Genomic DNA, 26,469 nt, shown 5'->3' with positions numbered 1-26,469 from the left:
TGCACCTAGGACAAGTAATCCTATAGCTGCATATACATTAACCCCTTCGTGACCGGGCCAATTTTTAAAAATCTGACCAATGTCACTTTATGCGGTCATAACTCTGGAATGCTTCAACAAATCCCAGTGATTTTGAGAATGTTTTTTCGTGGCACATTATAATTTATGATAGTGGTAAATTTATATTGATATATTGTGTTTATTTATAAAAAAAAATCCGAAACTTGACAAAAATGTAAAAAAAAAAATTGCAATTTTCAAACTTTGAATGATTATCCCTTTAATCCAGTCATACCACAGAAAAACATTAATAAATAACATTTCCCTCATGTCTGCTTTATAGCAGCACCATTTTTAAAATGCCAATTTATTTTGTTAGCCTTTTAGGAGGCTTAAAAATGTAGAATAATTTTTCATTTTTTCAAGGAAATTTACAAAATTTATTGTTTTGGAGGGACCTATCTAAGTTTGAAGTGACTTTAGGGGTGCTATATATTGGAAAACCCCAAACATGATACCATTTTAGAAACTGCACCCCCTGACATATTGAAAACTGCTGTCAGGTAGTTTATTAACCCTTCAGGTGATTTTCAGGAATTAATGCAAAGTGGTATAGCCAGAATGAAAAAAAGTGTTCGTTTACCACCTAAATATCGCTAACATCTGAACTGGCCGCTGTAGCCGGGAGACTCTAAAGCCCCCGTTACACACTGCGATATCGCTAGCAATATCGCTGTAAAGTCACCGATTTTGTGACGTTGCAGCGATATTGCGAGCGATATCGCTGCAAGTTATACTTACCTCCGACCCGCTCCCCCGCTGGTTATCGCTGATCGCGCGAGACGCTCCTGGACCATTCCTCGTCAGACATGTCCTGCTGGGCTTCCTGTGGCGCCGACGAGCGACGCGTGGAGCCGGGCAGGAGGACGCAGGATCGCCTCGTCTGACAGGTAAGTAGCGATCCCCGTCCCCAGCGATGTCGCTGGTGAGATCTGCCTGTGTGGCAGCTCACTAGCGACCACCTAGCGATGCACCAGCGATCCTGACCGCGTCATATCGCTAGTCGGGATCGCTGGTGCATCGCTAGGTGTAACAGTACCCTAAGGCCGCTATTTGGCCATGACCTGCTATGGCAAACATCAGGACCAAACAAACATGATCTCGGTGTGTCAATTAGATTAAAGTGCAAGCCCCCACAATCTATTAACCATTTATTTAATGTAGTCACTTTTGACAGCAGCAACTAAGGGGTTAAACAGATATGGATGGTGCCAACACCGATAATTTGTGATACAGCAAATTGTCAGGTATAGTGGACAACCGACAGCTGCTGGATTGTCACCTGTATGTGGATGATATTCCCTTATATCTCAGGTCAGTAAATATACGTATTGACTCTCATGAAGGGGTTAAATCTGCTGCAAATCTGCAAGGAAAGAATAAGCAGCGTGTTCATAAGACTTGAGGGATCTCATTCACTTTTCCTGTACTGTAAAACCTTGCACATATTCCATATGCACATAGCCTTACAGGTAATTGAGGAGAGACACACACTGAATAATTTATATTATTGGGAGTCAGAGATTATAGTTAATGGGGGGGCACAGTGCTGCTTATCACTTTATATTTTTAATGGTGTGTGGCTAATAGTATATTAATGGTGGGGTACATATCTGTTTTTGAGGGGAGACATGTATACAGTGTATGTGACCTTGTTATTTTCAGGACAGCGATGATCATCGTGACAAGACGAGTCATGGCTGGGAGATGTCGACGTGAAGGTCTGACCAGATAAAGAAACAAGAGAAAGCAGCTCTAATCAGACGAGAAGTCCGAGGTAAGTGCCTGGATGTAGATATTATTCTATATCTGCCCATTGTGATGTTTCAGAAAATTTAAGTTCACGAAAATAATTGCAAAGGCCAGTTTCATGAACACCTGTGACCTGTTCCGATGAAAAAAAAAATGTTTCCTAATAGTTAGATTGTGAACAAATCTGTTGATGTCCAACAATATGTGAAAAATCAAATTTCTTGTCTGGTGCAAAATTAAGCCCAAAGGAAATAACTTGCATTGTCCATTAGTTAGTATACAGCTGGAAATATTTAAAACATTGGAAAAATTATGAAAACTTGAAAATACTTCCTGTTGCGGGTGGTCATCCTTGTGTTTATTGGGGTGTTTCACTACATTTTTTTCAATTTTTTCTTTGCTCTAACATGAATATAACTCCCGATAGAGCACAAAAGCCGCACAATTGTTTTCTATGGACTCCTCAACATCAAGTACTGATTCACATAATGATTCAACGTCTATGGACATTAAGAAATTGGAAAGACTAATGGTCAATGAGATGAAAATATGGTGGAATTACACCACATTGGACAATTATGCCCATAAAAACATGATTCTGAGTGTATTACGTGTCAGGAAGGAAAAAATGAACATTTTACTTTTCACATAAAATTTACTTTGGAACCAAATTTTTTTATTTTCACAAGGGTATTAGGAAAAAATGGACCACAAAATTTGTTGTGCAATTTCTCCTGAGTATGCTGATACCATGTGTGTGGCGAAAACCTCTGTTTGGGCGCATGGCAGGGCTCAGAAGGGAGGGAGCACCGTTTTACTTTTTGAATGCAAAATTGGCTGGAATCAATGGTGGCGCCATGTCGTGTTTGGTGACCCCCTGATGTACCTAAACAGTGGAACCCTCCAATTCTAACTCCAACCCTAACTTTAGCCCCAATCCTATCCCTAGCCCCATCTATAACCCCAACCCTAACTCTAGCTATAACCCCAACTATAAAGCCCAATCAAAACCGAATGGAAAAATGGAAATTTTTATTTTTTTATTTTATTTTTACCTAAGGGAGTGAAAGATTTAGGTTTTTTTTTTATTTTGATCACTGTGATAGGGTCTATCACAGTGATCAAAATGAACCAATCGGAAAAATTTCTTACTGTTGCGGGGTGCTGGCCGGCAGAACTTGGCAGGCGCCCGCCATTATCTTCCCAGAAGAAGACGCCATCGGCTGGGGGACCCCCATTTCTCTCTCCTCTGATACGTGATCACATCAGGGTAGAGAGAAATTAAATGGGAAGTCAGACTTATTTTTTTTTTTGCGTTAAAGAGCGGCGCTGAGGAATAAGTACCCTTAACTGCCACCGTTAAAAGGCGTATCGCCGGTTATTAACAGGGTTAATCAAATCTGTACGGGACCCGAAGAGAATATGCGACGTGTGAAAACATAATACAAACTTAAAACAATAATTAACATCAAACTGAAGAACGATAAAATAAATTATCCAGATTCATTGTAGAAAATAGATTTATTTGGATTTTAAGTTTTAGGCACTGTAGGGCGACAGTTACATTATACAAAGCTGGTACAGTCAGTTTGTTGCCTACAGAGCAGTAATTTGTTTTAGTTTTCATCTTGTACCTATAAAAGGCTAACCACTGATTAGACCTGGACATCCCCATGGCCCTCATTTTCTCACTGTTAGGATATTGTGACCATCTGGGCATTTTATTTTTGTTTAAATGCATGCATTTTTGGCCAAAAAAAAAAAAAAAAAAAAAATCACTTCTCAGTAAAAATGTTGCACCAATTAGCTTTTACAGCCTGAGTATCACAGAACATGCAAAACAAGGTACCAGTAAATTTGTAAGTGAGCTCATCCTAGCAAGAGCTACTGTAACTCTTCTCTCACTCCTGAACAACGTCAGAGCTAAAATATAACCAGCTGAAAGAGAAAGGTTAGAAACCCTGGGGTCAGAACAAGCTCAGTCACAGCTAGTACATCGCTGGCTGCAGAATGGGTTGTGATGCATAGACGCTATAAAAGACAATATTTATTGTAGCCCTATCGAAAAAAAAATTTCAGCTAATAATGCATATATCTAAGATTTAAAAAAAATAAACACACAAAAGTATTGCCCTGAAAGGTGTCATATATATAATTTTTTTCTTTTTTTTTCAAAGAAAACCTTGTAAACAGCTAGCATGCCAGCATGGCACATCATGAAAGGCAACAATTCGTGTCTTTAAATATTTAAAAAGCATCAGTTCGAGACAGCCAAATGATTGAAGGGAATCAGTTTTGCCATTTTATAGTCTAGTGAAAAACACTGATATAAAAGACGGCTTTTGCAGGAAACAGACGTACACTGACAGGGACCATGTACAAGAGGAGAAAGAGGAATCAAAATATTTTACATCTCGGGCTGTTCATTACTATAGATTGTGTTTTACAGACAAATTCATTCCCCTTTCCGAATTGAGAAAAAAAAAATCAGCCTCAAATAAAAAGGTCAAGCATTTAAGTAAATGAGTTTTCATGTCTCTATATATATATTTATGTACATATAAATGTAGAGTTTCGCAGTCTCTTGGTGGAAGTGGTATAATGTGGAGTGCTGGGAACAACCATCAGAGCTAGAACTTTACAGAGACAATGGTTTTCTTCTCTGGGGAGGAAGTGAAGGGGACAAGGGTAATAGTCAGAAGTGTAAAAAAGGCAGAAGTAATGGAATCACGGTCCTCAGTTTCCCTGGAATGCCCCCCTGGCAGCGGAGGTGGCAGCGCCAGCAGCTGCGTTTTGAACTGTGCGGTTGGTTAAGATGCCTTGTGAGAACTCCTCCTGTGCCTTCTGGAAAGTTGCACCTGTTCTGCGATACATTGAGTGAACCTGTGGAATACACATGTAGATTGAAAGCAGAGTGACGAAAACATTCTTCAGCCTTAAAGGGATTTCAGACTTAAAACTAGGTCATCTTTACTTTCTATGCAGTTTAAAATCTCTATTGATATCAGTTTCCAGCCAATTTACATTAGATTGAATCTTGCCATACATATGATCTAGCTGGCGGCCAAACTTTCGCTTGGCAGACGGCCACCTCTCCCAACTTCCCCATACACATGGGCGCTCGGCTGATTGCTCATGTGTTTTCCATTGGGAAAGAAGAGTAAGCTTACCTTCCCCGAAAACAAAAAAAGTTGGGACATTGGGAAATTCCAACTGCCTGATCCTTCTGTCCTCCCCCAAACCTACAGCGGAAATTCACCTGTGGTGTGAATTTTCAATCTGCACCATATCAATTCATATTGCAGATTTTGCCATTTGCAATGCATATAGTAAAAATTGCAATGTGTGGATTTTGATGCAGAAAATATGGCCTTGTGAACTCCTTGCCTGCCCTTTGACATGACTATGTACTTGTGGCACACCCTTGGCCATGAAGAAGAGTCAGGACGATTCAAGGTTTCAGGTACGGACAAATTGCGGTCAGTGGGAAAAACAAATAATCTTGCAGTTGTGATGCCCTTTAAATGGCTAAGAAAAATAAAATAAATTACAGTTAGGTCCATATAAATTTGGACAGACAACATTTTTCTAATTTTGGTTCTAGACATTACCACAATGAATTTTAAGCAAAACAATTCAGATGCAGTTGAAGTTCAGACTTTCAGCTTTCATTTGAGGGTATCCACATTAAAATTGGATGAAGGGTTTAGGAGCTTCAGCTCCTTAACATGTGCCACCCTGTTTTTAAAGGGACCAAAAGTAATTGGACAGATTAATAATTGTAAATAAAATGTTCATTTCTAGTACTTGGTTGAAAACCCTTTGTTGGCAATGACCATGCCTTAAGTCTTGAACTCATGGACATCACCAGGCGCTGTGTTTCCTCCTTTTTGATGCTCTGCCAGGCCTTCACTGCGGTGGTTTTCAGTTGCTGTTTGTTTGTGGGCCTTTCTGTCTGAAGTTTAGTCTTTAACAAGTGAAATGCATGCTCAATTGGGTTGAGATCAGGTGACTGACTTGGCCATTCATGAATATTCCACTTCTCTGCTTTAATAAACTCCTGGGTTGCTTTGGTTGTCGTTTCATACTACAGATGTACAATGACCCAAAACATAAAGCCAATCAGTTTGGCTGCATTTGGCTGGATCTGAGCACACAGTATGGCTCTGAATACCTCAGAATTCATTTGGCTGCTTCTGTCCTGTGTCACATCATCAACACTAGTGACCTTGTGCCACTGGCAGCCATGCATGCCCGAGCCATCACACTGCCTCCGCCATGTTTTACAGATGATGTGGTATGCTTTGGCTCATGAGCTGTACCATGCCTTCGCCATACTATTCTCTTTCCATCATTCTGGTAGAGGTTGATCTTGGTTTCATCTGTCCAAAGAATGTTCTTCCAGAACTGTGCTGGCTTTTTTAGATGTTTTTTTTAGCAAAGTCCAGTCTAGCCTTTTTATTCTTGATGCTTATGAGTGGCTTGCACCGTGCAGTGAACCCTCTGTATTTATTTTCATGCAGTCTTCTCTTTATGGTAGATTTGGATATTGATACGCCTACCTCCTGGAGAGTGTTGTTCACTTGGTTGGCTGCTGTGTAGAGGGGTTTCTCTTCACCATGGAGATTATTCTGCAATCATCCACCACTGTTGTCTTCCGTGGGCACCCAGGTCTTTTTGCATTGATGAGTTCACCAGTGCTTTCTTTCTCAGGATGTACCAAACTGTAGATTTTGCCACTCCTAATGTTGTAGCAATTTCTCGGATGGGTTTTTTCTGTTTTTGCAGCTTAAGGATGGCTTGTTTCACCTGCATGGAGAGCTCCTTTGACCGCTTGTTTCCTTAACAGCAAAACCTTCCAAATGCAAGCACCACACCTCAAATCAACTCCAGGCCTTTTATCTGTTTAATTGAGAATGACATAACGAAGGGATTGCCCACACCTGTCCATGAAATAGCCTTGGAGTCAATTGTCCAATTACTTTTGGTCCCTTTAAAAACACGGTGGGGCATGTTAAGGAGCTGAAACTCCTAACCCCTTCATCCAATTTTAATGTGGATACCCTCAAATGAAAGCTGAAAGTCTGAACTTCAACTGCATCTGAATTGTTTTGTTTAAAATTCATTGTGGTAATGTCTAGAACCAAAATTAGAAAAATGTTGTCTCTGTCCAAATATATATGGACCTAACTGTATATTACAAAAGCAAGCTTTCAAGACTTCGTAGGTCTCCATCAGGCATGGTATTACAAAGTACGTACAGTGTACACTTGCCTGATAATTTGTCTGTGGCACATCTTTAGTGCACCCTGATTGGAGATATAGATAACGTTCAACTTTAAAGGATTTTCCCACAAAGTACATTTTAAATCAATAAATCTTGGAATAAAAATAAGTTCCACAAATAGAAAAAAAAATTGTTCCTATGCCAAGAATCTTTAAATGTGCGCCTGCTGTGTACTGTGTAATGGCTGTGTCTGACCATACAGGGACATGGTCTGATCATACCACAGCTCCTGGGCAGGGGAGGAACTGAAAGAGTATACTGACATTACAGCAGGGGATCACAGATGCTGCTTTCAGTGATGTAAACCATATGCAAAAACAAGCAGCAAATGCTTCACAGCACAGAAGTAATCAGCTACGATCCCATGTTGTCTTGTTTTATCCCCTGTCCAGGAGCTGTGGTGTGATCACACCATGTCCCTGCACGGTCAGACACGGCCATTACACAGCACACAGCAGGGGACATTGATAAGATTATCTCAGCACAGGAACTTTTTTTTAACACTTCAAATTGGGGAAATTATTTTTATTCCAAAGATCTATTTATTAAAACGCAGTTTGTTCTTGGGAAAAACCATCTAAACGTGACACGACATGAGCTCTACAGCCAGCAGTTTGGTGGACTTAAATGTGCTGACATACAGTTGTGCTCAAAAGTTTACATACCCAGTCACAATTTTTGCTTTCTTGGCCTTTTTTCAGAAAATACAAATGATAATACCAAAACTTTTTCTCCACTCATGGTTAGTAGTTGGGTGAAGCCATTTATTGACAAACTACTGTGTTTTCTCGTTTTTAAATCAGAATGACAACCCAAAACATCCAAAAGTTCACATACCCTGGTGATTTTGGCCTGATAACAGGCACAGAAGTTGACACAAAGGGGGTTTGAATGGTAATATCCTCACCTGTGAAATCCTCACCTGTGACAAATACCAGGAACATTGTCCAGAATGCAAAGAAAAACCCATAAATAACATGAGCTGAAATTCTGTACTCTCTGAAAACTAGCGGTGTGGATGTTTCAAGATGCACAATAAGGAGGCACTTGAAGAAAAAGGGCTGCAAGTTCGAGTCGCCAGTAGAAAGCCAAATGACCCTGATCAAAAGTTCATATACCCCATAGCGACTGGTCTGTTCCACAGGACTGACGCATAGCAAATGTGGTACAAATATTCAAAAAGGACTCTAAAAGTGAACCTGGAAATCACAGGCCAGTAAGTCGAACCTCTACTGTTGGTAAAATATTTGAAGGGTTTCTGAGGGATGTTATTCTGGATGATCTCCATGAGAATAACTGTTTAACTCCATATCAGCATGGGTTTATAAAGAATCACTCCTGTTAAACCAATCTAGTCAGTTTTTATGAAGAGGTAAGCTATAGATTGGACCAAGGTGAGTTGTTGGACGTGGTATATCTTGATTTTTCCAAAGCATTTGATACCGTGCCACACAAGAGGTTGGTACACAAAATGAGAATGCTGGGTCTGGGGGAAAATGTGTGTAAATGGGTAAGTAACTGACTTAGTGATGGAAAGCAGATGGTGGTTATAAGCCGGATTACTTACCGGTAATGCTCTTTTAATGAGTCCACGACAGCACCCACTTGGAGAGAGGGATCCGCCCATAGGAACAGGAAACCTACAGATAAAAGAGGGCGGTCCGCCTCTCCCCCTCAGTTGGATTTCAGAGTACCAGGAGGACCGCCAATTATTAGGCCATTATATTATCCAATATTCTAAATTTATTAACTTTACAACTAAGAAGGTGTATATACATTATGTTAACTTCTAGGGAGGGTTAGTGAACGGGTGCTGTCGTGGACTCATTAAAAGAGCATTACCGGTAAGTAATCCGGCTTTTTACTCTTCGCCATGACAGCACCCACTTGGAGAGACTTTCAGAGACTTTCACCTGGGAGGGCCACCGTGCTGAGGACCGCTCTACCAAAGGCTAGGTCGGATGAGCCTGATAAATCAAGCCTATAGTGATTATAAAAGGTAGAGGGTGTAGACCAGATTGCCGCCTTACATATAGACTCGATTGCGACGTCTCCCCTCTCTGCCCAGGAGGAAGCCATAGCTCTGGCGGAATGTGCTCTGATACCCTCCGGAGGATTTTCATTGCTCTCGGAGTATGCCAGCCCAATTGCGTCTCTGATCCACCGAGACAAAGTACCCTTTGTGACTTCATGTCCCTTCTTTTGGCCCTGGAAGGAAATAAACAGAGCCCTACTCTTCCTCCAGCTGCTAGACCTCTCGATGTATTGTAATACCGCTCTTCTAACGTCTAGTGTATGGAACTTTTCTTCCTCTGGAGTAGAAGGGTTACTAAAAAATGACGGGAGGTGGATCTCTTGTGATCTATGAAACTTCCCTGCTACCTTTGGTAGGTATGAGGGGTCTGGTTTTAATATTAACTGATCCTGAAATGTCAACAGAAAAGGGGGTTCTATTGAAAGGGCTTGTATGTCGCTAACTCTTCTGGTTGAGGTTAGTGCAACTAGTAGTACTGTTTTGAAGGATAGGTGTTTAAGGGATATTGAATCTAAAGGTTCAAAGGTAGGACGTGTTAGAGCCTCCAGAACTAGGTTTAAGTCCCAAGGAGGAACTCTAGGTATGTGCACCGGCTCACTCCGCTCACAGGCCGAGATGAATCTGCTTACCCATCTATTGCCTGCCACGTTATAACTATAGAGGGCCCCTAGCGCCGACACCTGTACTTTTAATGTGTTAACAGCTAACCCTAATTCCTTCCCTTTCTGTAAGAACTCTAGGATCGCTGTAATCGGAATTTCTCCGAAATCCGGCTCTGCGTGGGACTCTAGGAATTTTCTCCATACTCTGGTGTAAATTTTCGTCGTTGTCACTTTCCGACTTTGTAGGAGTGTATTGACTAATCCCTCCGAGAAACCTCTTGATCTCAACATTTCCCTTTCAAGTTCCAAGCCGTCAAGTGGAGATTGTCCACTTGAGGATGGAAGAATGGCCCCTGTGAGAGGAGCCTGGGTGTTGAGGGAAGCACCCCCGGGTCTGTCACTGACATTGCTTGCAGGCAAGAAAACCAAGGCCTCCTGGGCCAGAATGGTGCTACTAAGATTATTCGTGCTTCCTCTGCTCTGATTTTCCTGATCACCTGCGGTAGAAGTATGATTGGGGGAAACGCATATGCCAGTTTGAATTGCCACGGGGCCTGGAGGGCATCCAGAATTTCCGGATTGTCTGTCATATTTAGAGAGGTGAATCTTTGCACCTGTCTGTTCTCTCTGGTGGCGAAGAGATCTATTTGGGGATGACCCCATAGTGCCACGATGCGTGTGAATATCTCCTGGCTTAGACACCACTCTCCTTGTCGCAGTGTATGGTGACTTAGAAAATCTGCCTCCCAATTGTCTCTTCCCCTTATGTGGAGGGCTGAGAGAGACAAAAATTGTTTTTCTGCTAGGGATAAAATCCTTCTTGCGGAAGACATTAAGGTGACTGAACGAGTTCCGCCTTGTCTGTTCAGATATGCGACTACTGTGGTGTTGTCCGAAAGGATTCTCACGTTTTCCCCTTGTAACTGCGGAAGAAAATGACAGAATGCATGATAGACTGCTTTTAGTTCCTTTAAATTTGATGAATCCTGATATTCGCCTATATCCCATAGGCCTTGGGCAAAACTATTTCCCATATGGGCTCCCCATCCTGTGGGGCTAGCGTCCGTGATAATTATACGGGAGGGTGTTATAACCCAAGGTACTCCTCCTGCTAAGTTATCATCCCTTAGCCACCATGTAAGGGAGGTTAGGACCTCCTGGGATAGCGTGATTTTCTTTGTCAGACTACCCCGATCCCGGGATTCCTCTAAGAGAATTTGGTGTTGTAGTTCCCTCGTGTGGAACTGGGCCCAGCGAACTGCAGGCAGTAAGGGATCCCAGGAGGGACATTGCTTCCCTTAAAGATATGTGTGGCCGATCTATTGCTATCCTCACTTTCTTTTTAATTGCTGAAATTTTTACCTGAGACAGTAGACATTTTTGATGTATGGAGTCTAGCTCGAGACCTAGGAAGGACTGAACAGACTGCGGCTCGATTCTGGACTTCTTGAAGTTTATTATCCACCCTAGGGCCTGTGGGGACAAGATTGTATCAGCAACCCGTTCATTACATTGCCGAATTGAATTCCCTACGATCAAAAAATCATCCAGATAGGGTACTATTAGTGTGTCCTTCTGGCGTAAAAAAGCCATCACTTCCAGCATCACCTTTGTAAATACTCGTGGTGCGATGGAAATGCCGAATGGCATGGCTGTGAACTGGAGATGCTGTATGGTGCCATCGAGGAGGACCGCCACTCTGAGGTATCTCTGATATCTGCAATGGATGGGAATATGATAATAAGCATCCTTCAGATCCAAGCCTGCCATCATACAATTAGGGAAGATGAGCTTAATCGTGGATCTTATGGATTCCATCTTAAATTTATGATTTATTATAAAGGAATTTAATTTCTTCAAGTTGATTATCGTCCGGAATGACCCGTCTGGTTTAGGTATCAGAAAGAGAGGGGAGTAAAATCCTCTCCCTTCCTGCCTTTTAGGTACATGGACCAGAACTTTTTTGTCCAGAAGGCTCCAAATCTCAGCCTCCAGGGCCTGCTGTTGAATTGGCGAGCTGAAGGATGTTATAATTAACGAATTATGGGGTACTTGATGAAATTCTATCTTTAACCCTTCTTTAATTATGCCCAGGACCCAAGGGCTAAGCGTAATTTTCTCCCATTCTCGAAAAATTTTTTTAGCCTCCCCCCTACTGGAGGGACTGGCTCCTCAGTTCCTGTCCCTGCGGAAGGAGGATCCCTTAAACATGGCACCTTTGCCCTTTCCTTCCTTTGTGGACCAGCGGTTTTGATTTTCTGCTGGTCTTCCTCGGCCAAAAGGTCTTCTCCTAAACGCCCTCCTATAAAATGGGAGAGGAGGGTTAGGGAATCCTTTTTTCCTTTCTTTTGCCTTCGTAAGGATTTCATCTAAGGCTTTCCCAAATAAGAACTCACCCTCGCAAGGAATGGTACAAAGCTTTGCTTTGGACTGGGTGTCCCCTCTCCAGCTTTTTAGCCATAGGCTACGTCTAGCGTTATTAGCCAACCCTGCTGTTCTGGCTGCCAAACGTAAGGAATCAGCCGAAGCATCAGCTATATATGCCGCTGTGCCGCGGATTAGAGGTATGGCGGCCCGTAGCTTGTCTCTGGAGATCTTTTGGTCTATTTGCTGGTCTAGTTGGTCGATCCAGACCAGCATAGAGCGAGCTGTGCAAGTGCTAGCTATTGCCGGTTTAAACGTGCCGGTAGCTGCCTCCCATGCCCTCTTTAATGAGGCGTCAGCTTTACGGTCCAGAGGGTCTTTTAGCACGCCCGAGTCCTCCACTGGTAAGATTGTTTGCTTTGAGGCGGAGGCCACTGCCGCGCCTACCTTCGGGACTTTAACCCATGTCGACAAGTCTTCGTCGTTAAAGGGGTACCTTCTCTTTGAAGTTGAGGGAAGATACCCTCTCTGGTCCGGTCTCTCCCACTCCTTCTTAACCAGAGCTTTTATTGCTGGAATAACCGGAAAAACTTTCCTCTTTCTGTCTGTTAGACCTGCAAACATAATTTCCTGAGCCGTTTGCGGCTCTTTTGTATCTGTGCAACCCATTGCATTTCTTACGGATTTAACTAAATTATCCATATGATCTAATGGAAAACAGCAACGGCCCTCCATCTCTGAGGAGGATGCCGATGTAGACGCATTAGAACTATCCGAGGCTATTTCGCCCTCATCAGTGTCTACGGCGTCTGCTGGCCTAGTTGTTTCGATATTAGAAGGCCTGCTAGACTGACTTAGGGCCTGTAGTTCTTCTCTAATTATAGCCCTTATATCTGCGGCTGATGTTGACGCCTGCTTTGCCGTTTCGTTTATGCATGCTTTGCAGAGTCTTTTTGTGTACGAGTCCGGTAGCGGACGTGTGCATAGGGCACATTCTTTATTTTTTGATTTTTCCTTCCTCTTAGTCTGAGACATCATGACGGAGGGGAGAGGGAGAGAGAAAGAGAGGAGAGAGAGAGACATTTTATCAGCTTGATAGGCAGAGCGACGTCCACTCACCCAGAGAAGCTGTAGGTACCGGCTCAGGAGGCTGAGGAGGCTTGTTGGCATGGCTTCTGTGGCTACGATCCGAGGACCCTCGTCTTGCGCGGTCCTTGGCTGCTGCTGCGTCGCCTGCCTGGGGATGCGTGTCCTGCCTTGGTGAAGACATGATTGCACGCCATATTTCTGTGCCCCAGGCCTTTTATAAGCCCCTTCATACCTGGTACCTCCCCCTCCAGGTGCGCCCATCTGCGGCTCCTTGTTACAGCGCCGAGACTAGCCGCCCGCGCACTGCAGATTGAATCGCTCCTTTTTTTTTTTTTTTTCTGGAGGGGGCGGGGAGTGCCTCTCTGCTTGCAGCGCCGCCCAGCGCGCGCGTGCGCTCTGAGCCGAGGAACCTCCGGTAACCCGGAAGTTCCTCCTTACCACTTCCTGTCGCGCTGCCTGTGCGTCCTCCTGGACGCTGAAGCCCATTAGGAACGCCGGAGGCTGCCGTTTTCTCCGGTTCCTGCGCCCCCACATGGACCGGAATGGATCCTCCCGCCCGGTGTCATGTTGTCCACAGAAGAACCCCGGTCGGCGCCACCCGGTACCGGGGTTTCTGCCCGTCATCCATTCCAGCCGAGGAGGGAGCCGGATTCCAGCACTCCCCCGTCGCTGCTTCTGGACCGGAACCCCTGCCGTTCTCGCAGACACTGCACAGGCGGTTCCTTGGCCCAGGTAAGACTGTAGCGTATCCTGCGGTTCCCCTTCGGAACAGGAAACCAACTGAGGGGGAGAGGCGGACCGCCCTCTTATCTCTGTAGGTTTCCTGTTCCTATGGGCGGATCCCTCTCTCCAAGTGGGTGCTGTCGTGGCGAAGAGTAAAAAATGGTATATTCTATAACTGGGTCGCTGTGACCAGTGGGGTATCGCAGGGGTCGGTGTTGGGACCTATTCTCTTCAACATATTTATTAATGATCTTGTATAAGGTTTACACAGTAAAATATTGATATTTGCAGATGATACAAAACTATGTAAAGCAGTCCATACAAGAGAAGATAGTACAGGGCCATTTATATGGATACACCTGGGTGGGCCATTTATAAAGTTGGATTCAAAATGGCCGCCATGGTCACCACCAATCTTGAAAAGTTTTCCCCCTCCCATATACTAATGTGCCACAAACAGGAAGTTGATGTCACCAACCATTCCCATTTTATTTAGGCGTATCCATATAGATGGCCCACCCAGGTGTATCCATATAAATGGCCCACCCTGTATTTTGCTACAGATGGATCTGGGTAAGTTGGAAACTTGGGCCAAAAGGCGGCAGATGTGGTTTAACAAATGATAAGTGTAAGGTTATACACATGGGATCCCACTCTGCGACTCTTACAAGACCTGTGGAACAGACTAAAGAGGGTGAGAGGGGTGACCGGGTTGACTAGATTCACAGTTATATGGGATAATAGTAACCTCCCAGAGATTCGGAAACTTGGGAGACTGGAAGGCTGGAAACGTAGGGGGCTGACATTAATGTCTCAAATAATGGATAACGGGGAGCTGAGACCGTTTGTGCAATTACAGAGTGAGTTTCAGTTGCCGGATTCTGAATGGTACCACTACTGTCAGGTACGGCATGCCATTACGGCTCAAAAACTTTCCAGAAACCTGCAGATACAATCTGACAGTGTTGGACTATATATGTGGTGGTGATGGACTTACAAAAGGGGTAATTTCTAACACCTACAAAGATATATTGCATACACATTTAATGGAGTTCCCACTTAAAGCAAGATCCAAATGGGAGGGAGAGATTGGGGTGATGACTGACGAGGTATGGGACAGCGTCCTAGAATATGTCCCCAAACTCACTATGAGTGAACCAGCTAGGTTGTCCCATCTTTATGTGATCCATCGTGTGTACCGTACCCCCCTTCTGATGTTTAAAATGGGGCTGAGGGACAACGCTGACTGTCCAAGGTGTGGGGGGTCTGATGCCGGAATCCTTCTTATGATTTGGACTTGTCCCATGCTATCTGCGTTCTGGTTTAATGTCATTGACAGAATAGAAGGGGCTTACGGAAGTGTTATACCCAAAAACCCACTGCTCTGTATACTGGGATATGTGGAGGAAACTGAAATAGTTAATAGTGCAAAGCTTGCTATAGCCAGACTACTATATGTAGCAAGGAAGCTGATTGCGAGGAACTGGATTAGGAAAGAACCACCTTCTGGGAGAGAGTTTGTGAAAAAGGTGTCTTATATCATCCGGCTGGAGGAAAGGATATATGCTAAAAGAGGCAATTCTAAAACCTATGAGAGGTTGTGGAATCCCTGGTTACAATACGGTACAGTTAACTGATGGGAATGTGCTATATTTTACAATGCTGGTGTTGTAGATAAACCATTAATACCCGAACATAGGAACATTTCTGTTTTGTATGGTTTGATTGACAATATGGGTAAAAAGGATGACTAATGGTAAATTACGGTGTAAGATAAATCTTATGGAGAAAAGTTATATAAGCTGTCTACATTGGGGGGGGGGGGGGAACAGGGATGTTCAATTTGTAAATCTATTGTTTGTGGAAGATTTACTGTATATTCTGTATTTTGAATTCTCATTAATAAAAATCTATTTGATAAAAAAAAAAAAAAAAAAAAAAAAAAAAAAGGTTATACACATGGGAAGGAATCAATATCACCATTAAAACACTGAACGGGAAACCACTGGGTAAATCTGACACAGAGAAGGACTTGGGGATCCTAGTTAATGATACACTTACCTGGACCAGCCAATGCCAGGCAGCGGCTGCCAAAGCAAACAGGATCATGGAGTGCATTAAAAGAGGTCTGGATACACATGATGAGAGCATTATACTGCCTATGTACAAATCCCTGGTTAGACCGCACATGGAGTACTGTGTACAGTTTTGGGCACCGGTGCTCAGGAAAGATATAAAGAAACTAGAGAGAGTACAAAGGAGGGCAACAAAATTAATAAAGGGGATGGGGAACAATACGCAGTGAGATTAGCAAAATTAGGATTATTTAGTCTAGAAAAAGACGACCAAGGGGCGATCTAATAACCATGTAAAAGTATATAAGGGGACAATACAAATCTCTCTATGAGGATCTGTTTATACCAAGGAAGGTGACGGTCACAAGGGGGCATACTCTGCGTCTGGAGGAGAGAACATTCTTCCACCAACAGAGAAGAGGATTCTTTACTGTTAGGCTACGTGCCACGATTCCCTGCCATGGGAAATCCGAATGTGGAATTCCCGTGAAAAACTAGCGTTTTGCAAGCGTAATTAGCTTGCAGAATGCTAGCGTTTTCCAAGCGATCTGTAGCATCGGTGGGAAAAATGATTGACAGGTTGGTCACACTTGTCAAACATAGTTTTTGACAAGTGTGACCAACTTTTTACTATTGATGCTGCCTGTGTAGCATCAATAGAGAAAAGATAATGTTAAAAATAACAACCCCCCCCTGATATTCTCACCTTCCAGAGTCCCCCGCAGCGTTCCCAGGCCTCAGCGACGCTCCCAGCAAGTCCCGTTCCCAGCGATGCCTTGCGACAATGACCTCTGATGATGTAGCATCACGCGAGGCCGCTTTGTCATCACAGGTCTCCTCTCCTCCAGACCCTGGGTACCATCCGCACATTTTCCGCTTACTTTGCGCATGGTGGGCACAGCCGCATGCGGAAAGTAAGTGGAACAATGTATTCCTATGTGTGCGGAATCCCAGCGATTCCGCAAAAAGAATGAGCATGCTGCGTACTTTTCCACGATGCGATTCCGCCGCGGAAAAATATGCAGCATTAGTACAGCATGTGCGGAATGCCATTGAATTCAATGGGTTGCTTATTTTATGCGTTTTCACGGTGAAAAAAACGCGGCAAAAACGCATAAAATCCGTGGCAATTCCGCACGTGTGCACATACCCTTAGGGTAGTGAGAATCTGGAATTCCTTGCCTGAAGAGGTGGTGATGGTGAACTCAGTCGAGGGGTTCAAGAGAGGCCTGGATGACTTCCTGGAGTGTAACAATATTGTATCTTACAGTTATTAGATTCTTTAGAAAGACGTAGATCTGGAGATTTATTCTGACGGAATACAAGCTGAACTGGATGGACAAATGTCTATTTTTCTGCCTTGCTAACTATGTTACTATGACTCGACCAGGCAGCCTATTTTTCTTCAAGTGCCTCCATACTGTGCATCTTGAAACAGCCACACCGCTAGTCTTCAGAGAGTCCAGAATTTCAGCTGATGTTATTTATAGGTTTTTCTTTGCATCCCGAACAATTTTCCTGGGATTTGTTAAACGTCACAGGTGAGGATGTTATCATTAGTAGTCATTCAAACCTATTTGTGTCAACTTCTGTGCATGATTTGAAATATCAGGCCAAAATCACCAGGGTATGTGAACTTTTGATCAGAGTCATTTGGATGTTTTGAAACAAGAAAACACAGTAGTTTGACAATAAATGGCTTCACCCAACCACTAACCATGAGTGGAGAAAAAGTTTTGGTGTTATCATTCATATTCTCTGGAAAAAAGGCCAAGAAAGAAAAAATTCAGGGGTATGTAAACTTTTCACACAACTGTATATTTGTTAGAAGTTCTTCTAGAACTTTCCACAGGAGATGCAAATCAATTTCCACAATGAAAGTCACTGTGGCCATACACCTTCAATGGCTGTCAGCCATTCCGGCCACCAGATAATACACAACCTCCTGTGCACTTACAGGCTTAGTTCACTTTGTGATGTAATGAATATTAATGCATTGCAGACATACCTTCTTCAGCAGGAACAGAGACAAGAATGCACTCACAGTGAAGAAGACTGCCACAATCATCATTATCACAAAAACTGCAGTATTCTTTTGAAGCATGGATAATGCCATTATCCAGCCACTGCAATGGAGCAGAAAGGGGTGAAATAAGTACAAAGCATTGCACTGAAGAAGTGAGCAAAGAAGAACTTCAGTCTTACCTGTCTCCCCAGCCAGGGATGCCAACTGCCTGTATGATATAAATGATGATTTGACAGAAGAAGATTATGAAGAACGCAAAGAAATTGAAGGAACTGTCTGTCCTGTAAAGAAACATGGAGTTAGCCAGCAGTTTGTCATAGTATATCCTGCAGCAGTCATGTTTCCTATAATCACAGGTATATTACTGTACCTGAAAAAAAAAAAAAAATAGCGACAGGAGTTTTTGAAGCTAAAATGTTAATTTTTTTGTTGTGTATATCATAAAAAGAAGGCTACAGAACCAAAAAAAAAGTGTACGGAACGACGTGACCAGATCATAGGTAACAATGCAAACATTTATGTTGTAAAATATGATGGCTAGCCATAAAATAGTGTTTCATTAAAAGGGGTTGTCCAGACTTGGTGTCAAGTGCGCTTGTCAAGTTTCTCGGGCCCCGGGAGCAGGCGGTCATGTGATTTGCATACTTTTGGCCACATTCAGACTAGACGTGTCCGACCTCGCTCACTTCACTTGTATTGAGCAAGGCCACGCATGTCTAGTTGGTATGTGACCACATGTATGCAAATCGCTTCCAGCGACGGAGAAATCTGATGGCACGTACACTGCGTACTGTGAGAATTTCATAAGTCTGCTCTGCCCCGAGGAGAGACATGCATTTTTGGCTCTGGACCCTTCTTTTTACATGCTATGTTTTATTGTGCAAACATTTTTAGCTTCAAAAAACTCCTCTTGCTTTTATTGTTCAGTTAATCATTTGGAGTTGCTAATGGTTATTGTTACAATTATTTTGGAGAGGCTTTTATACCTTATGTTGGGTTTGCCTTGTACAGCTAGTGGATTTTACATTTCTAATATTCCTGTACTTGCAGAAACAGCCGATTCACAAGTGAGAAAAAAAGTTGTGGGGTGTTCTCTTGCAAGCTGTGTTACTGAGGTGCTTTCACTACGAATTTCAGAATGCCCACGGCAGGTACAATACTCGATCATATAGACTTGGGCAGTTTTCCCATTTTGGAACAAGTGCAAACTGAACATAGCAAATCACATGCATCAATCTGGAAATATCACATACATCAATGTGTGAAAGAGAGGTCATATATTTGCTGGAGGAATGAATGGCAGACCATTTGGAATAGTACTGGAGATAAAGAAGAGAGCACTGAACGTATGGTGGAAAAAAAAAAAGCGTATGGGACATTAGATAGAAAGACAAAATACCTTTATTAGACAATGGGTAATTGGTGGCACTACATGAAGCAGAGTGCCCGCACTTGTACAAAACCGTGAATTAATACAGATAAAACAGAACAAGGTAAAAGACAGTCATGAGGGGCCGCAAACAAGTTTTATACAATAACTAAGCCTATGTCATATGCTGGTTAGAAGTGTAATCTATGCCACAATAATGTGTATAACCAAAATATAGATATGTGTATAACTGCACATTGCCTGGAAAAAGTGCATAAGGAAAAAAACAATGGGGGGGGGGGGGGTGGCGGCAAAGTCCACAATGGAATTAGAGGGGGAGGGGGCGTCCCCACTGTGGTGGTAGGGAAGGTAGATGACTGATGATAATATAGAAAAGTGTAGTAAATATCAGTCAGGGGCTGCCTAAGTAGTTCAGCATCCAAGAACTGAGAAGACAGGACAATTGCTGTAAATCTAATAAGAAATGGAAGCTCAACTGGTGAATGAAGAAGTATAGGTAGATACATACACATGGTCAGTAACCTACCAGAGGTAATTGTAAGTAAGGGGTACAAGTGATGGACTGCAGATGGATAATACTTAGCAGTTAGAAAGCCTACCACATGTTATACAAGGAAAGAAACAGGATTAGTATCGTAGAACTGCTCAGACCATGAGACAAGTATGAGTCAGAAACAAGTAATACTAGTGGGGTAGTCATGTGTATGCAGCAAATATGTATGCCAAGACTCCGTGCATAAAAAACAAAGCTAAGTGGGAGGAGTATCTCAGGCAGAGGAAAGTTACCTACTCTGTGGTCCCCGGTCCAAGGGCGCACCACGACACACATTTCGGAACAAGTCCTACGTCAGGGGGTGACGTCCCAAATGAACCAGAAGATTTAAAAACCATGGGTGGCCTATTGGAGAAGACCAGGGTGGAACCTGGAAGTCGCTGGCATCAACGTCACATGACCCGGCGCATAAGCCACAGAGACGCAGGAGGCAGCAGACACTTGGAACACGAGCAGTGAATATGTGATTGCGTATTAAGTTAGAGCAAAATGGCTGCAAGTATCAAGGGGTGGTGCACTATGTAAATACCCGCTGTAATCAAAGCTATCAGCACAAATGTAAAGAGATATGCGGAGGAGGAAGGCAATTGTGTGATGGAACCACAACACTGCTTAATCTAGGTTACACCATAAGAAATAAACCAAAAAAGTACAAGTAATACAGAATAGTGATAGTAAAGGAAAAGTAATAAAGTGAATGGAAACATAAAATAAATAGAACATAATAAAATGATAAAGATGGATGTATATGGTGTAAATGAAAAATGGGTGCACGTAGCGTGATAAGACAAAAATAGGTGTGTGATGCCAAACAATATGGAAACAATAATGAGTGTGCCTAACAAGCAGTGGGATTAGAAGGAAAAAAAAAAAAAAAAAAAAAAAAAATGGAGGGGCAGAGAGGAAGGGCTTTTTAGGTACCTGCGGGGTATAGGTATATATATATATATATATATATATATATATATATATATATATATATATATATATATATATATATATATATATATATTTTTCACCTTTTCTGCTTACATCTTGGTGTAAGTCATCAAGTATACATACACCTTCCCTTTTTCCCCATGCATACTTATTCATCATGTACTTTGATTACCCTTCCTTCATTTGACTTTTATTTATATTTTTCATGATTTTGTTTTTTTCTTTATTGTGTCACTTCAGCTTGGTTCACAACAAGCCCTCCTATCTGCTTTTATTCCCCTCTCTGCCCTATGGTTCTTTCACACTTACACTCTTTGTTTCCAATAAACAGTTCATTATTTGTTTATCTTTTTATTACCATGTTATATTTTAGGTTTCCATTCATTTTCTTACTTTTCTGTTACGATCACCATTCTGAATTACTTACACTTTTTTGGTTTATTTATTCCTTATGGTATAGCCTATATTAAGCAGTGTTGTGGTTCCATCACACTATTGCTTTCCTCCTCCTCCACATATCTCTTTATACTTGTGTAAATATCTACATATTGCACCACCCCTTGATACCTTCAGCCCATATGATCTGACCAGACACTCGCACATACACTGCTTGTGTCGCAGGTGTCTGCTGCCTCCTGCGTCTCTATGTGGCTGATGCGCCGGGTAACAAGATCTGTGACCCGACGTCACCGGTCTCGATACGGTTGCCGGCGAACTCCAGGTTCCTCCTGGCCGTGCCTGCAGCGGTTAATCCCCAGTCCCCTCCTTTTGGCCACCCACTGACCTGGGGAATCATATTGCCTGGTCAGTTTTACCATATAGTGAACATGGTAAATAGAACACTTCAAAACAACAAATTGTGGAATTACACTTTTTTGCAATTTCACAGCACTTGGATTTTGTTTTTCTGGTTTTCCAGTACCCTATATGGTAAAATCAATGGTGTCATTCAAAACTACAACTCGACCTGCAAAAAAGAAACTCCTCATATGGCAATATTGATGGAAAAATAAAGTTATGGCTCTTGTAAGAAGGGGTGGAAAACAAAAACGGAAGATGGACCTGGGGTCAAGGGGTTATCTCTGCAACCCAACACTTAAGAGTCCGTTGGTACAAAATAACTGTTAGGCTGTGTGCACACGTTGCAGATTTTGATGCGTTTCCGCAGCGTTTTTAGACACGCAGAATTGAATCAAATCCGCAGTGTAGTACAGTAACAATGATAGTCAATAGGAATTTGAGAAATGCTGTGCACATGCTGTGGGAAAATCTGCGCGGATTCGCTGCACTTTTTTCCCCCTGCACAAAGAATTGACATGCTGCGGGAAAAAAACGCAGTGAATCCGCACGGATTTGGCACCCATTGACTATACATTGAGCAAGGCAAATCCGCACATCAAAAAACGCATGACAATCAGCAACAAATCCGCAAGCATTTTGGCCTGCATTTCTTTGCAAGAGAGGCACATTCTGTGGGGAAAATTCTGCAGGCCAATCCGCAACATGTGCACATACCCGTAGGCTATGTTCACACCTTGCGGATTTTGATGCGTTTCCGCAGCGTTCTTGCATGCGCGGAATTGCATCAAATCCGCAGTGTAGTACAGTACCAATGATAGTCAATGGGAATTTGAGAATTGGTGTGCACATGCTGCGGAAAATTCCATGCGGATTTGCAGCTTTTTATTTTCCGCAGCATGTCAATTCTTTGTGCGGAACTGCAGCATTTCTGCACCCATTGACTATACATTGAGTAAGACAAATCCACACATCAAAAAACGCATGACAATCCGCAAGAGATCCGCATCAATTCTGCAAGCATTTTGGCCTGCGTTTTCTGCCAAGAGATGCAGATTCTGTGCAGAAAATTCCAGACAAATCCGCAACGTGTGCACATAGCCTTAAACCAAGAACAGATGCTCAGTGCACCTTTCCACCCATTTGTTTTTCATCTCTGCCATCCTGTATTTCATTGAAAGCCAGAGCTGTCAATCAAGGAAGATCCATGGAAAACAGGTAGGTGGGAAGGTGCACGGAACGGTTTGTCCATGCTACAAGTGGACCGAGTGTCTGCTTGGTATGAACAGTCATTTTGTGCGGACAGAAATATGTGGGATGGCACTATGTTTATGGTAGCGATGCTCTTGGAAAAATAGCAGTATCTGAAATAGAATCCCGGCAGAACTTCAATGCATGCGAGTGCGGGGATTCGATTTTATTTTATGCAGACAGAGTCTATAAAGTTTTCTTGGCTACCGCTTGTCCCCTTTGTAGTCAGGTCAGTACATTTTTTTAAAGTTATACAAATTACGACATCTTTTTTATGGTTTTATGTACAAAACAGTTATTGAGCGCAGTGTGCATAAGAACAGGAGGGAGCAGAAATCTATCCCCGCTGTCTTTTCTCGAGAGTAAAGATGGCCACATATTTGTGCTTTTAATTGGTTGGACAAAAACAGAAGCATCAGGCATAGTAAATTAGCAAAAAGTGTGTGCAGATTTCTCATAGAAAATATGGACATTCAGAAAAGGATTAATGCTTTCGTGCCTGGAATAATTGCTCAGGATGGGCAATAGATAGCAATAAGTGTACGGCCGATGCTTCACTGAGAATTTTCCTATAACTGGAACTGTAATTACCTGAATGCTTTGTAGATTGGCCGGTACCAGCATATAAAGGCGCAAGGTGTAAACAGGATAAACCACAGGATGGATAAGCCAAAATCCACACCACCCTTTTGAACATCGGTAGTGAAATATGCCAAGCAAGCCAGGAGATTAAGTAGAAGTGTGACCGCGTGAACTGGAGAAAGAAGCAGAGTGTTCATTTCAGCATGTATTACCTCTTTTGTGCACAGCGTACATAAACGTTTCTACTGCACATAATTCTAATTTACAGATAGTTAAAGAAATAAACAGACGTGGCAAAATTGTCCTAAAGCCTTGAGAAATCATGACCGGTACGTTTGCAGTGCCCTTTCGCTCGCACACAGACATACAAAGTCTGATGAATTTATGTTAAATTTTGTGTGGGGTACCATTATTCCCAGAAATATTCTATACAGGCTTGGATTGATCCACTAGGGAACTGGTGAATCTCCTGGGGCAGGGGTCTCTGTGCAGGAGAGGGCCTCCCACCCCTTATGTATGGGCAGTGGTTGGCAGAAAAGTCTTGAGTCACTATATACAGCGTGAACAACTCGTCATTTATTTAACAAACTACACAATTAGTATAATAGAAGCATAGGCAGGTTGTGAATGAGGGAAAGTGTAATATTTGCATGTAGCTGAGCAGTGGACCCCCAAAGTTATTGTTACTAGTGGGTTCTTGCCACCTCAGTCTGACACAGATTGAATAGAAAAAACACTTTTGCCTAGTCACATTACAGCATTCCCTAAATTACTTGGAAAGAAAATGCACCACATGGGTGAGAACCGCAATTCACTAGCATTGAATATTGCACTGTGTAAAATACTAGTGGCAAAAACACCCCCAAAAAAGTGCCCTGTGTCTGTGGCCTAATAAAATTGGGACATTTTCTTCTTAAGATTCTGTTGACTTGCAGAAGCAATATATTTTAAACATAACGAAAGATAATAATCAACAAACAATAAAAGATTTTCCTATTGCACTATTCTAGGTCTTGTGTATAAATGTGATTTCACATTTTCTGTAATACTGAGCCACTGATGGAGACCTAAGTAGTCTCGAAAGCTGCGATTTGATACCTTTTAATGGCTAATTGAAAAGAAGGTATCAACCAAGGACTCAAATGTTAATATTTTCTATCTACTAGCTAACACTGTACAAAGATATACAGTGGGTACGGAAAGTATTCAGATCCCTTAAAGGGAATCGGTCACCCTTTTTTTTGGACTATGAGCTGCCGGCACCGACAGAATGCTGTAGATAAGCCCCCGATGTAACCTGACAGAGAAGAAAAAGGGTTTATATTATACTCACCGGGGGGGGGGGGGGGGCGTTCTTGGTCCGATGGGTGTTGCGGTCCGGCACCTCCCATCTTCATACGATGCTGTCCTCTTCTTTGCTTCCCATCGCAGCTCCGGCGCAGGCACACTGCTCTGCCCTGTTGAGGGCAGAGCAGAATACTGCAGTGTGTAGGCACCGGACCTCTTCTGGCGCCTGCGCACTGCAGGACTCTGCTCTGCCTTCAACAGGGCAGAGCAGTGAGCCTGCGCCGGAGCTGCGATTTGAAGCAAAGAACAGGACGGCATCGTATAAAGATGGGAGGTGCCAGACCTGACCGCGACGCCCATCGGACCGAACCAGACGCTGGGGTAAGTATATGCTAACTTTTTTTTCTTCTCTTTCAGGTTACATCGGGGGCTTATCTACAGTATTACAGAATGCTGTAGGGTAAGCCCCTGGTGTCGGTGACGGCAGCGCATAGTCCAAAAAAAGGGTGACAGATTCCCTTTAAATTTTTCACTCTTGTTTCATTGCAGCCATTTGGTAAATTCAAAAAAGTTCATTTTTTTTCCTCATTAATGTACACTCTGCACCCCATATTGACTGAAACCCCCCCCCCCCCAGAAATGTAGAAATCTTTGCAAATTCACCGTAAGGGGGGGGGGAGGGGCTATATTATATGGGGAAGTGGGCTGTGTTATATTCTATGGGGAGTACATTATATTCTATGGGGAAGTGGGCAGCGTTATATTCTAGAGGGGTACATTATACTCTATGGGGAGGTGGGCTGTAATATTCTATGTGGAGGCAGTATTACATTCTATGAAGGAGGATTGCAACATACTCTGAGGGGGGTTACATTATACTCTACTAGCTGAAGGGCCCGGGCATAGTAACTAACTAAACTGTGTTCCAAATTATTATGCAAAAAGAGTTTAGGAGTGATAAGGTTAGATTTTTTTGTTTTGTCATTAAAACTCATTGATGGTGATGTGTGTCAGGGCTCTTTATATCACTGAAAGCAATTGCAGATACCTGTGCAAATTAGTTTGGCAGGTGTGTCCAAATAAAGGCAAGACTACTTAAGAAGGCTGTTCCACATTATTAAGCAGCCTACATTTTTTGCCAAAATGGGAAAGAAAAAGGATGTGTCGGCTGCTGAGAAGCAACAAATTGTGGAGTATTTAGGTCAAGGCATGACTACAATCAACATTGCCAAGACACTTCATTGTGATCATCGCACAATCAAGAAGTATGTAGCTGATTCCCAGCACACACGTGTGCGTGCTGATAAGGAAAAATTGAGGACTCTTTCCAACAGGCAATTGCATCAGGTTAAAAGAGTAGCTGCAAAAATGCCTTGTCATAGCAGCAGACAAGTTTTTGAAGCTGCTGGTGCCTCCAACGTCCCCCGAACAACAAGATGCAGGGTCCTTCAGAGGTTTGCAGCTGTGCGCAAGCCATCCTGTCGACCACCTCTATCCACTGCACACAAGCAGAAACGGCTCCAGTGGGACAAACGATACATGAAGACTGACTTCCAAACTGTTTTGTTCACCGATGAGTGCCGTGCAACGCTCAATAGTCCAGATGGATGGAGTGGAGGATGGCTGGTTGATGGACACCCCATGAAAACACGGCTA

The 26,469-nt window shown here is 42.9% G+C and overlaps 1 protein-coding gene across 2 annotated transcripts in view; it reads right to left on the bottom strand.

Moving 5' to 3' along the window:
* Positions 1 to 3,314: 3,314 nt before the first annotated feature.
* Positions 3,315 to 26,469, bottom strand: part of SCAMP2 (secretory carrier membrane protein 2) — a 76,608-nt gene continuing 53,453 nt past the window's right edge. For both annotated transcript variants that reach the window (XM_073579516.1, XM_073579515.1), the window contains exons 6-9: positions 23,536 to 23,698; positions 18,193 to 18,294; positions 17,996 to 18,113; positions 3,315 to 4,695 (exon numbers count right to left, since the gene is read on the bottom strand). In XM_073579516.1, the coding sequence (XP_073435617.1) occupies positions 4,549 to 4,695; positions 17,996 to 18,113; positions 18,193 to 18,294; positions 23,536 to 23,698 (530 nt within the window). In that variant the 3' untranslated portion in view covers positions 3,315 to 4,548. The remainder of the gene's footprint in view (positions 4,696 to 17,995; positions 18,114 to 18,192; positions 18,295 to 23,535; positions 23,699 to 26,469) is intronic.

This window comes from Dendrobates tinctorius, unplaced genomic scaffold (assembly GCF_039654945.1).
Source record: "Dendrobates tinctorius isolate UK_male_01 unplaced genomic scaffold, ASM3965494v1 ptg000062l, whole genome shotgun sequence".
NCBI classification, from domain to species: Eukaryota; Metazoa; Chordata; class Amphibia; order Anura; family Dendrobatidae; genus Dendrobates; species Dendrobates tinctorius.
This window is presented reverse-complemented; position numbering and strand designations above follow the sequence as displayed.